General features: G+C 44.2%; 1 protein-coding gene across 1 annotated transcript in view; it reads left to right on the forward strand.

Moving 5' to 3' along the window:
• Positions 1 to 12,911, forward strand: part of SUGP2 (SURP and G-patch domain containing 2) — a 48,063-nt gene that overhangs the window by 21,343 nt on the left and 13,809 nt on the right. The window contains exons 6-9 of the mRNA XM_068234196.1: positions 1,621 to 1,732; positions 6,478 to 6,791; positions 10,460 to 10,518; positions 11,598 to 11,740. Coding sequence (XP_068090297.1) covers positions 1,621 to 1,732; positions 6,478 to 6,791; positions 10,460 to 10,518; positions 11,598 to 11,740 — 628 coding nt within the window. The remainder of the gene's footprint in view (positions 1 to 1,620; positions 1,733 to 6,477; positions 6,792 to 10,459; positions 10,519 to 11,597; positions 11,741 to 12,911) is intronic.

Genomic DNA, 12,911 nt, shown 5'->3' on the forward strand with positions numbered 1-12,911 from the left:
GATTCAAATTTTTATCCAGCTTGGAATTGGGACAACCAAATGCACTTCCTGGTCATTTTGATTGGCCTAATTCCGAACTAAGTGCAATCCTTAAAGGGAAACTGAAGCAAGAAATATAAAGAGGCTGCCATAGTTATTTCCTTGTAAACAATACCAGTTGCCTGGCTGTCCTGCTGATCAGCAGGAAAGCCAGGCAACTGGTATTGCTTAAAAGGAAATAAATATGGCAGCCTGCATATACCTTTCACTTCAGGTTCCCTTTAATTATTAGCATCTGGTTGACCATCTCTATTGACAATGAACAGCACTAATTTCATTATTTTCCCACGAGAATGTATATTTGTATCTTTCAAACCACATTCCAGGAAAGCAGGTTAATATTTGGACTGTGCAGACCCATCTGCAGATGTATGGAAATCCTTACCCTCATGTCGGGAATGTTTCTCTTCAAAGCAAGTCTGTTCAGCATGATGGTGTGTTCACTGGCAGTATAGCAGTGCAGTAAGGTTTATCGGGGCAGGAATGGTGGACAGGGCACTGGTACACAAGCCAAAGTGTGAAGGAGGGTTATAGGAATAGGTTTGTCTTACTAGTTAGTTAGGCATTATTAAGGGAAATCCATTCAAATTCTGTATTGATCTTAGTGAGGCGATTAGTCATTAGGAAGTGAAGTGGTGACAGTCAGATGAACAGCTGGGAAAATGTTTTAACCCTCCTGGCGGTTTGCTAAAAAATCGCCAGGGGGCAGCAAATTTTTTTTTAATTTTTTTTTTTTTTCATGTAGCGAGACAAAGTCTCGCTACATGATAGCCGCTGCTCAGCGGCATCCCCCCAGCCCCTCCGATCGCCGCCGGCGATCAGGAGATCCCGTTCAAAGAACGGGATCTCCTGGAGGGCTTCCCCCGTCGCCATGGCGACGGGGCGGGATGACGTCATCGACGTCGTGACGTCAAAGGGGATTCCTATCCACCCCATAGAGCTGCCTGGCACTGATTGGCCAGGCAGCGCACGGGGTCTGGGGGGGGGGGGGGGGGGCGGCTGCGGCGCGACGGATAGCGGCGGATCGGCGGGTAGCGGCGGCGATCGGGCACTGCACGCAGCTAGCAAAGTGCTAGCTGCGTGCAGCGAAAAAAAAATTATGCAAATCGGCCCAGCGGGGCATGAGCGGTGCCTTCCGGCTGCATAGCCCGAGCTCAGCTCGGGCTTACCGCCAGGAAGCCTTAGCAAAAACGGTATCATTTTGCTACAATTTCCCCGCTCTTCAACTTTTTGGCAGAAAACAGGGCAGTTATTCACAATAAAATTTGTGCTTGTGTGGGAATTTTTCCATGCAAATTTCCAGAGCATGTGAAAAATTGCATATGAATGTGAATTCTTAATGCAAAAAATGCATGCGAAAAAAAAAATAACCCCGCCATAGAACTGTTTGACAAGCCTGACTCATCCATAGCGGTTTCAGCTATTTTTCCCTTCATGTGTCAGGGTTGTCCATACCGCCAATGGAGGTTAATTGCCTTACTGTATGTTAACACTGATGTGAACAGAATGCCACCGCCTTTGACTTTTCGTTTGCCTACTGTGATATATTTGTGCTATTTCTGCTTCTGTATTTCATTACAGTTGATGAGAAGACAAAGGATACTGCCATGAAACTGGCTCAATTTGTAGCTCAGATGGGTCCTGAGATAGAGGAATTCAGTATGCAGAACAGCGTCAACAACCCTGAGTTTTGGTATGATCTTTTTAAAAGTACTTAAACATAGACGTTATATAATGTTAATATAGAACAGAGTTTCTCAAGCTGTGAGTAGTGGTGATATTTCTAGGTAGTTAAAGGGGTTCATCCGCAAATGAGGAAAAAAATAAAAAGTGGGTTATGCATAAACTATTAAACATCCTTCTAAAATAGTGTAAAACGTTTTTTTAAATGAATGGTTTCATCAATACAACATGTAATGTAAATAGTGACCTATGAAGGACTGGGATGCTAATCCATTTGTTAGGGGTGTTTTTTTTTTTACTTTTCACAACCATAACTCCTGCCTAAGTAGTTTTCAGTGGTATAACCCACTTCTAGCAGGAATCGCCTTTATATCCCTAAGGGCTCCCACTGAGCTGCTGAATGTGTTTACATTGTTGCTAGGCAACCAGATGCCGTGCAGAGACTCGTTTTGTGAAGAGTCAGGGCTCGTTCCCACTATCGCGAATCCGCATGCGTCCAATGCATGCGGATTCGCACATGTAATGCAAGTGGATGGGCCTGTTTCCACTGTAGCGTTGTTGAGGTGCGTTTTTTTCAGCGGTAAAAAAACGCACAAAAGAGCCAACGAATTCGCCTGCGAGTGGAATGCATGCGAATCGCCGCTAATGTATTTAATAGGCAATTCGCATGCGGCTATGGTATGCGAATTTTCATGCGAATTCGCAAGCGAATTCGCATAGGTACCAATGTAAATTCACACAGGCAGTGACATGGTTAAAATCGCATATACCTTCACCTATGCGAATTCGCGGCAAAAAACGCATGGGAAATCGCATCCACATGCGATTTCATCAGCGGTGGAATCCAGGCGATTCCGCACCGCAATAGTGGAAACAAGCCCTCATAAGCTGCTGGGAGAATTAATCAGTCCCATCTACACAATATGATTCTTTGTCAGATTTTATTCAATTTGATTTGATTCAATATGACATGTCCAATTCATGATTCGATTCAATTCGAATTAAACTGAATCGAATCATGAATCTGACATGTCAGATTGAATCAAATCAATGAATCGAATTGAATCAAATCTGTCAAAGAATCTTATAGTGTAGATGGGGCTGATTCTCACAGCAGCTTATGACTCTTCACAAACGAGTCTCTCTGCACCTGGGGTCCGGTTGCCTAGTAACAATGTAAACACATATGCAGGAGCTCAGCCATTATTAGTGCTGTAATGGTGATTCCTGCTAGGAGTGGGTTATACCACTGAAACCTACTTAGGCAGGAGTTATGTTTATGAAAAGAAAGTAAAAAAAAAAAAAAACACTCCTAACAAATGGATTAGCCTCCCAGCCGTCATCCGTCACTATTTACATTACATGTTGTATTGATGAAACCATTCATTTCTTTAAAAAACGTTTTACACTATTTTAGAAGGATGTTTAATAGTTTATGCATAAACCACTTTTAATTTTTTTCCTCATTCGCGGAAGAACCCCTTCAAAGAAATAATGCCCATGCCGCACATTGATCTTCCTGGGCTGCCTTGGCTATGTATCCATTGCAGCTTATTTTACCAACTGCCAGCTTGTGGGCATTACAATACGGAAATACTGAGGGCACTAGGAGGGAAAGCTTTACTGGAGGCACTGTAATAATGGGGCACCTGGGGAGCACTATAGTGCGTAGGGAATATGAAAAGGGGGGGGCACTATGAGGGAGACTACAGTAATGGGGGAATTTGGAGGGAGCACTATAGTAAAGGGGGACACTATTAAATGAAGAATCGGAGTACTATAATAAAGATGGTATCCTGGGGAAGCACTATAATAGAGGAACTCTGGGGGAATACTGCAATCATGTGACCTCTCTGTGGATCACTTCAACAAAGGGGGCAATATGGGGAGCAACAGAAAGCCTTAAAATACGGACGACACTGACAATCTGCTACACTACTGTGAACACTGGAACTTTTAACAGGCTATATTTGCTGCACGTGGACCACCCACCTTAGGATACATGCACTTTTTAACCATCTGGGCTGGTCAGCCCATGATATTACAGCTGATAAATGAATTCTAGATTTCTACCTTTCATGTATAGTGCCTGTTGTGCACTTGCCATGACTTCTGTTACATCAGAGTCTAACTGTTATGTACCACATGACAGTCAAAGCTGCCCCAACATAAGAATAAAAGGTACAGTTTTATTTGCAGACTTTGAGAAGAGGTTCAACTCAAGCCAGCTGAATAGAGAAGAAGTAATCTCATCTTAGTTTGTCCATGTTTCAGGATGGGAGAAAATGAAGGAGGCTGTGCGATTCAGCCAGTCTGGGACAGGTGCCCAATAATGGGAGTAAAACCCAGACAGACTTAGGTCCTGTGTGAATCGGTGCATACCGCGGTTGTAGTGCGTTTTCAGTTTTCTGAATGCAGCGCAATAGAACCCACTGAATTTAAGAAAACACAATTGAGGTTGAAACACTGCTCATCATAGTAAAATTGTCGATTTTAATTTTCTGAAACATTTTAGCTGTTCATGCATCTTTGGATTCATATTAATAAACAGCTAGATTTGTGATCTAGTGTGATGTGGATTTTCATAATGTAGATTTACTGGTAGCAATGACACACAGTTGTTGCATGTGTTGGAGAGTTTTACTGGACACACGGTGGGAGGGGCTAACACAGACTTCTCTTCAGGTCAGTAAGTAAGGCTGATAAGAAGGCAGCCTTTACCCTTCATTTAATTTTCATTTCTTCAGACATTTCAGATCCACATGTACGGGCCTATTTATAAATCTTTATTGGAAATGCAAATTGTGTCGAGGATTCAACATAAGCCTCTCCCACTCAGGGCTGGTGTCCAGTCTACCCCAGTCATGAATGTTGCTTCTATCAATGGAGGAGCAGCATTTTCTGTTTCATTGTTATATGACTTAGTACAGCTAATAAGGAGACAGTAGCATATCGCAGTTGTAGTCATTACTTTGCATTTTTTTTTTTTGAGTGACGTCGATTTACAAAAATGTCTTATCAATCGCTAGTGCAATGTATCCTTATGAGATAGTTCATATCTGAGCATTTCGTCAGCTTTCCACTCAGCAAAGCGCTGCCTGTACCATTTTTAGGGCGATTTTGCTACAATGGCAGGTATAGTGCAGCGATTGTGTTTGTGCTTTTAAGAATAAATACATTGTATTTATATTTTTCAGGGTCAAATAGTTCACTTCCTGATTTGCGTCAGGAAGTAAAAAAAACATATCGCTCTGCAAAAGCGCTACACAAAATCATAGAGTGCCGGTAAGCGACGGAAAAAAAATCACTCACAAATTCGCAAATCGCTGTGGTTTGCGATTTCGATTTTAGATGTGAACAAGGCCTGATAGATGCAAAGTTACTGTAAAGCTGAAGCATATTGTTGAGGTTTCAGCCTTTGAGAGACATGATGTGCAAAGCTATAGCCAGTACAAACCGTGTTTACATTTGTGCTGTTTGTTTAGGAGGTTTATGGCTGCTGTAGCTGGCCATTTGGAAGTGTATTTTTGGAGTCCTATTTTAGGGATAAGGAGCATGCATAACTGCTGTCTTTGGACTGCATGGTGTGCATTGGTGATTCAGGTGTTAGGTTTAAAGAGGAACTGTAACCAAGGATAAAACTTCATCCCAATCAGTAGCTGATACCCCCTTTCCAATGAGAAATCTTTACCTTTTCTCGAACAGATTATCAGGGTGCTCTGTATGGCTGATATTGTGGCGTGACCCCTCCCACAGTGTGATGTCGGCACCTGACCAGGGTGCTGACATTACACTGTGGGAACCTTGTTGCTCTGTGGGAAATAACAGCTGTTTCCAACTGCCAAAACTGCATCATCTCTTTCCACAGACATAACCTGCCAGCAGTAAAAATGTCCCCATGTGATAAATGTCAGAATGTAAATCACGAAGAGAAAAGATTTTACAATGGGCATACACTGACTAAATCATTTATACAGTTATTGTAAAAATTAGGCGCTTTTTTCATTTTTACTGTAGTTTATCTTTAACTGAATTTGTGTTAAAGAGACTCTGTAAGATTAAAAAACGCCCCTGGGGGGTACTTACCTCGAGTGGGGGAAGCCTCGGGATCCTAATGAGGCTTCCCACGCCGTCCTCTGTCCCACGGGGGTCTCGCTGCAGCCCTCCGACCAGCCGGCGACAGACCCGACTGTGACTTCAATATTTACCTTTGCAGGCTCCAGCGGGGGCGCTGTGGCTGCTGTCGGCTCCGAAGTAGACGGAAATACCCGATCTCAGTTGGGTTCGCTCTACTGCGCAGGCGCTGGAGACTTGCGCCTGCGCAGTAGAGCGGACCCGACGGCGATCGGGTATTTCCGCCTACTTCGGAGCCGACAGCCATCAGAGCGCCTGCGCTGGAGCCGGGAAGGTAAATAATGACGTCAACGCTGTACAGAGGGCTGCAGCGAGACCCCCGAGGGACGGAGGGCGGCGTGGGAAGCCTCATTAGGATCCTGAGGCTTCCCCCACCCGAGGTGAGTACCCCCCAGGGGACAATGTCACGTTACAGTTCCTCTTTAAGTACTTTAACTTGTAAATACTGTAATAACAACAGCAGCTTTTGCTATTAGTATTTTGCCTTTAGTTTTCTTTGGTGATGCTTTAGTGTCATTAAGATTTAGAGAATGAGGCCCCTTTGGAAGTGCTTTAGAACCCCTGATGTAGCAAGGCACTGTTATAAGTAAAACCTATTTTTGTATTTGCTTCTATGCCAAGGTTTCTACATGACAAGGAGAGCAAAGCGTATCAATTTTACAAGGGCAAGGTTGAGGAATTTAAGAAAGCGGAACAAGAAGCCACATCTGATTTGGATGACGATGGCGACTTGGAGGACATTAAGGCAGTAGATGAAGATGTGGAGATGGAAGCATGTGAAGCTGCTGAGGCTCCCAGTGCTGAAAGTGCTCCGGTAGCTGCATTTACCCCAATGCCCACTCCAGCTCGACCTTCCATTGCTCGAAAGAGAGTAACAAAGCTCAAGGTTGGCATGCTTCCTCCTAAACGGGTCTGTCTAGTGGATGAACCAAAAGGTAAGATTGCATTTTCTGTGGGAGCACTACCTCCCCCCCCCCCCCCCCCCCCGCCCCAAAAAAATCAGCTATTAAATATGCATAGTCCTTCTACCTCTTCCACTCAGGTACAGTGGTCTTGAATGTTTTTGTTCTTAAGCCTCTGAATCAAAACCTTTTTAGTATATGTAACTATGTAAATGTTACATTAACCTGTTTTAGATCCCGCAGACTAAATTGTAAACGGTACAGTATCATCTATATTTGGTAAACTCCAAGGGACCAGGAAAAGTGGTTTACTATATCAAAAGTATAATATATTAGAAATTGTCAAGAAATGGCCCCACATGCCCTGGTACATTCTCTGCTGCAAAGAACCAGCTCTATCCTCCCGTTGGATGTACAGTACAAGCACTTGCACAATAGGGTAAAATTCAGCAATTTCAGCAATGCATTTTTCATATCTGCAGCGACATCAGACAGTGCCTTCATGGCTCTGTCTAAGGTTCACACTTCATGGCTCTGTCTAAGGTTCACATCTCAGCATTCACCTTGAATCAGTTGCAATGTGATGCAGTGGAATTCTTTAAACCAACACACAAACTACGCCGCGTTGCTACCAGCGCACATTTTGACATGCGTAATGCATATCTACAACACTGGAATACATGTACACTTCTACACTATGCTGGTCAAAGTATGTGCACATGAAGTACAGCCTAATTTAACCATTTCCCGACCGTTGTTACACATATTTACGCCCCCTGGAAACCACACTTGCGCACTAGGGGCGTAAATATGAGTACTCGTTAGTTTACGTTGCAATACCACAGTTCCAAGAACGGTAACAAGTTGGTCCCAAACCCGATGAATATGCCAGCACTAACAGGGAGGGAGGGTCACTAACACCAGCAGGGCAGCTATTTGCATCCCACCAAACTTGCTTCAAGAAATGGACATGAATCCCAGTGTTTAGCTATACTAGCCTAAGGGTGCAGACACGCATGCAATTTTGATTGGCCAATTTGACCACTTCCATGTAGTGTGGGAGCTTACTTACACAATCTCTTCATGGTATTCAAAATCTGTTGGCCCTCAAACTACAGGAAGGTTGTAAAATTGATCAGTGTTAGTAATTGTATGTGTCTATGCACCAGTGTAAAGATAATTAAAGAGACTTGGGCCCATATGCAATTCCCTTTTCCTCCAAAGTTTTCTCCTAAGTGATATTTTTAAACATGTCAATAAAATCCCTTTTAAATTACCAGAACACAAACAAGTACTTCAAATAGTTTTCAAAGTACTTTCCTGCCTACATTTTGGCACCTTTTCAATTGCAAAGTGCTGAAAAGTTATTCTAAATAGAAGATGAAAAATTATCACCTAGGAGAAAACACAGGAGAAAAAACTAATTGCATATGGGTCTTGGGCCCATATGCAATTCACCTTTTCTCTTAAAGGGATACTGTAGGGGGGTCGGGGGAAAATGAGTTGAACTTACCCGGGGCTTCTAATGGTCCCCCGCAGACATCCTGTGTTGGTGCAGCCACTCACTGATGCTCCGGCCCCGCCTCCGGTTCACTTCTGGAATTTCCGACTTTAAAGTCAGAAAACCACTGCGCCTGCGTTGCCGTGTCCTCACTCCCGCTGATGTCACCAGGAGTGTACTGCGCAGACACAGACCATACTGGGCCTGCGCTGTGCGCTCTTGATGACATCAGCGGGATCGAGGACACGGCAACGCAGGCGCAGTGGTTTTCTGACTTTAAAGTCAGAAATTCCAGAAGTGAACTGGGGGCGGGGCCGGAGCATCGGTGAGTGGCTGCACCAACACAGGATGTCTGCGGGGGACCATTAGAAGCCCCGGGTAAGTTCAGCTCATTTTCCCCCGACACCCCTACAGTATCCCTTTAAAGGGATACTGTAGGGGGTCGGGGGAAAATGAGTTGAAGTTACCCGAGGCTTCTAATAGTCCCTCACAGACATCCTGTGCCCGCGCAGCCACTCACCGATGCTCTGGCCCCGCCTCCGGTTCACTTCTGGAATTTCAGACTTTAAAGTCTGAAAACCACTGCGCTTGCTTTGCCGTGTCCTTGCTTCCCCTGATGTCACCAGGAGCGCACGGCGCAGGCACAGACCATTTTGTGTCTGCGCGGTACACTCCTGGTGACAACAGCGGGAGCGAGGACACGGCCACACAGGCGCAGTGGTTTTCAGACTTTAAAGTCAGAAATTCCAGAAGTGAACCGGAGGCGGGGCCGGAGCATTGGGGAGTGGCTGTGCGGGCGCAGGATGTCTGCGGGGGACCATTAGAAGCCCCGGGTAACTTCAACTCATTTTCCCCCGACCCCCCCTACAGTATCCCTTTAAGTGATATATTTCACATTATAGATAAAATGCCTTTTATGCCACCAGCAAGCCAGAAAATAATCAGAATAATTTTGATAGTAGCTTTTCACCTACTTTATGGTATTATTTCAATAGCAGAGTGCAAAAGTTATTTCAAACAGAAGATAAAAAATTATCTCCTAGGAGAAAACTTAGGAGAAAAAGTGAATTGGATTGAGCCCTTGGAGCTCTATGTGCAGCAAAAGATGGCTCTACAAAGTATTGACTTTGGGACTATGGAAAATGAAAAGGGGGAATACCTTTTGGGCCCTTTTCCACTAGCTGCATTTTTTGCCAAATGCGTTTGCTGATTCTGAAGTGCAGCCTGTTTAAATAATGAGGGTGGCTGTTTCCACTGCTGCGTTCCAATTTTTTTTAAAAATGCATGTCTGTGCGATTTATGATGCGTTTTGCATTTCAATGTTAATAGGAACGCATGAAAAACGCATAGAAATGAGTTTTGCATTTTGTATTGATTTGGACCATTAGTATCTATTTTCAAGACAACACTTGCCAATCAGAAAAACGGAAAACGCAAACGCACGAAAAACGCATGCGTTTGCAGTTGCGTTTTGCAGTGGAAAAGGGCCCTATGGGCCTTTTTCCACTAGCCTGCGATTTGCTTCTGATCGCAAGGTACATTACACTAATGGAAACTGCAGCAGCAATTTCCATTAGTGCGATCCAATTGCGATGCGATTTTGGTCAAAGCGCAATCGTCGTCCTGCCGCGTTTTGTATGCGATTGAGCTGTACTATGAGTATAGTAGCTCAATCGCAATCGCATAGTGGAAATTGAAATGCGATTGTGGAAAAGAGGCCTTTCTCAGTTTTTTTAATGCGACAACAAAGGAGAAACACTGAGCAAGATTAATACTTTCTCAAGGCACTGTACTTGTAACTTTTCATGTTTAGCATTTCAAACAAGTATTTAAAGGACAATTGAAGTGAGAGGCATATGGAGGCTGCCATATTTATTTCCTTTTAAACAATACTAGTTGCCTGGCTATCCTGCTGATTTCCTGCCTGTAATACTTTCAGCCTTAGACCCTGAACAAGCATGCAGAAGATCAGGTGTTTCTGACATTATTGTCAGATCTGAGAAGATTAGCTGCATGCTTCTTTTTGGTGTGATTCAGACACTGCTGCAGCCAAATAGATCAGCAGGGCTGCCAGGCAATTGGTATTGTTTAAATGAAAGTAAATATGGCAGCCTCCATATCTTTCTCACTTCAGGTGTCCTTTAATACCAAGTTAGGGAAAGATTCTTCATATTTCATTTTAATTGTTCTTACTTTTTAGTTCATGATCCAGTCCGTATTGAATATGAACGCCCTCGGGGTCGTGGAAACAGAAGAAAGGTAAAGAAAATTTTTCTGTCATAATACGGTTAGACTAGCAAAAAAAAAAAAAAAAGTATTCAAAGGAATCCTCAGCCCAACTTTCCTTTGTTTGATCCCATCACTGCCTTGTGCCTGGCAATTGTGTGCACAAGCAGTCCTTTTACCTTGCTGACCAGAACTTCAGTCTGATATCTGTAACATGCTGGCATATGTTAGTAACTGAGAGCTGACAGCTAATGTAGGCACTAAAGTTTTATTTCTACCACTGCTGTTTCTTTGCCAGAAATGTTATATTGTGGTGGCAGAGTAGGGTCCTACAGTCGGTGTTGAGTTCACACAGGCTTCACAGAATTGCCACTAAGCAAAGCTACAACAATGCAAACAAAAGGTATGTATGGAATCATCAGAATCCCTTTATTTGTCCAAATAAATTTGGGCTTACATGGAGTTTGACTTGGCAGTTGCTTAACGGAAACCGATATTGACACGAGGACAGATAGTATGCAAGGACAGTATAGGAGTTAAAATAATTGGAATATGGTATGAAGCATTTGTCTTTCAGCTCTGTGCAATAATGTTTTCAAGTCAGTTTCAGAATCAATGTGGTTCTGCATTAGGCGGGGCTACTGCCTGACAGAAGAAACTGTTCCTGTGCCTGGAAGTTTTAGTTGCAACTGATCAGTGTCTCTGGAAGGCAAAATTTGGAAGATGGAGTGAACAGGGTGATATTGGTCAGAAGCAATCTTGGCCACTCTTTCTGTACCTGCTATTGGTCCTGCAGGGAAGGTAAATTGCAGCTAATGATTCTTGATCATGTTTGTGGAGGGAACTTAGCCATACACTTCAGTTTGAAAGACTTTGTGTCCAGGTACACTCTTAATTTTATTGAAGAAACTGTTTTGTTCGGCAGATCTTTACAGAGTACTTAGAAGAATTCATGTTAGTTTTGTCCTCCACAGAAAGAACTTAGTTATGCATTTCCTTCCTCTAGGAGCAGTACGATCATCCTTTTGGTTTGCAATTCGGGAAGCTATCAGATTACCTGTACACATGCCTACACATGATGACACGATTTCCTTCCCTTGTCTTTTCTACAGGGTCAGAGACCAGCAGATTTAGAGTTTGCTAATAAGAAGATAACCCAGCACAATGTGGGTTTTCAAATGCTGAGTAAGATGGGTTGGCGAGAAGGACAAGGACTTGGATCCAGCGGATCTGGAATAAAAAACCCTATAAAAGTGTATGTTGGGAAACTTTTTTTAATCTTTTTTTACTTTAACAATCATAAATGTACAGTAAAGTCCCGGTTAACTGGAACTCAGAGATCCAGCGGCCTCAACTAGCATGCCTGGAGGGAGACATTGTCACACAGAGTTGTGCGCAGCGGAAGTGACTTAAGAATCTTCCAGGCGCCAGTCTGCTTTGCGAAGCCCCCGTATGGCTCCCTGACTTGTCTCCTGACCCGCATTGGGTCACAGAACGCATTGGAGCTGTGTACAGAGGATATCAGAAAGCCGCTGTGAGCTACAGGACTAAAGCAGACCGGCACCCAGTGGATTCGTAAGTGATTGCCGCTGCGGCACACCACTCTGCCTGTCATCGGCAGAGCTGCTCAAATCCGGAACCGGGAGACATCCGGATAGTTCTATCCGGATATCTCCCAGTAAACCTGGGCGGGCGTCAATCTTACCTGTCTGACGTCTTCTTCGTCCGTCCCTCGGCGCCTCCCACGATGCGGTCCAAGCGGCGGTCACGTGATTACAAACACTTCCTCCTTCCGGGTTGAAGGAGGAAGTGTTTTTGTAATCACGTGACGCGCGTGGAACGCATCGTGGGAGGCGCCGAGGGACAGAACATGTCAGACAGGTAAGATTGACCCCGCCCAGCCTGCACAGGTTTAGATAGCAACTATCCGGATGTCTCCCGGTTCCAGATTTGAGCAGCCCTAGTCATCGGGAAAGGTTAGTGTTAATTTTAACGCGGGTTGCTTGACTTCTTAAGCAACCGGCCCGATTCCCCACCTGTGAGATAAATGAGAGACTACTGTATGCTTCCTGCAGCTTTTCCTTGGGGAAGGAAAGTTTGTGGCTTTTTATGTTACGTCCGTGATATTTATCTAAAGAGTTGGCACGTAAAACCTTCAAGTCTGACTCATTTATTTATGGTACCTCTACCTCCCTAAATTATGTATCAACATAGAAAATTATAAATGCCAGTGTTCTCCCCAGAGTCTTTCAGCAGGGCGGAGCGCCCACCTGACTCTGCCCTCCCGCCCGGTTGCCGTTTGCCCTGGTCTGTAGCAGAGTTACTTCCTCCTCTTGAATTATTACAGTAGCAGCGGCTGTCTGTGCAGCCAGCTCGCTGTTATTCAGGATGCTATCTCCGCCCTCTTCCCCAGCTCCCTTCGTAGT

Source organism: Hyperolius riggenbachi, chromosome 1 (genome assembly GCF_040937935.1).
Source record: "Hyperolius riggenbachi isolate aHypRig1 chromosome 1, aHypRig1.pri, whole genome shotgun sequence".
NCBI lineage: Eukaryota > Metazoa > Chordata > Amphibia > Anura > Hyperoliidae > Hyperolius > Hyperolius riggenbachi.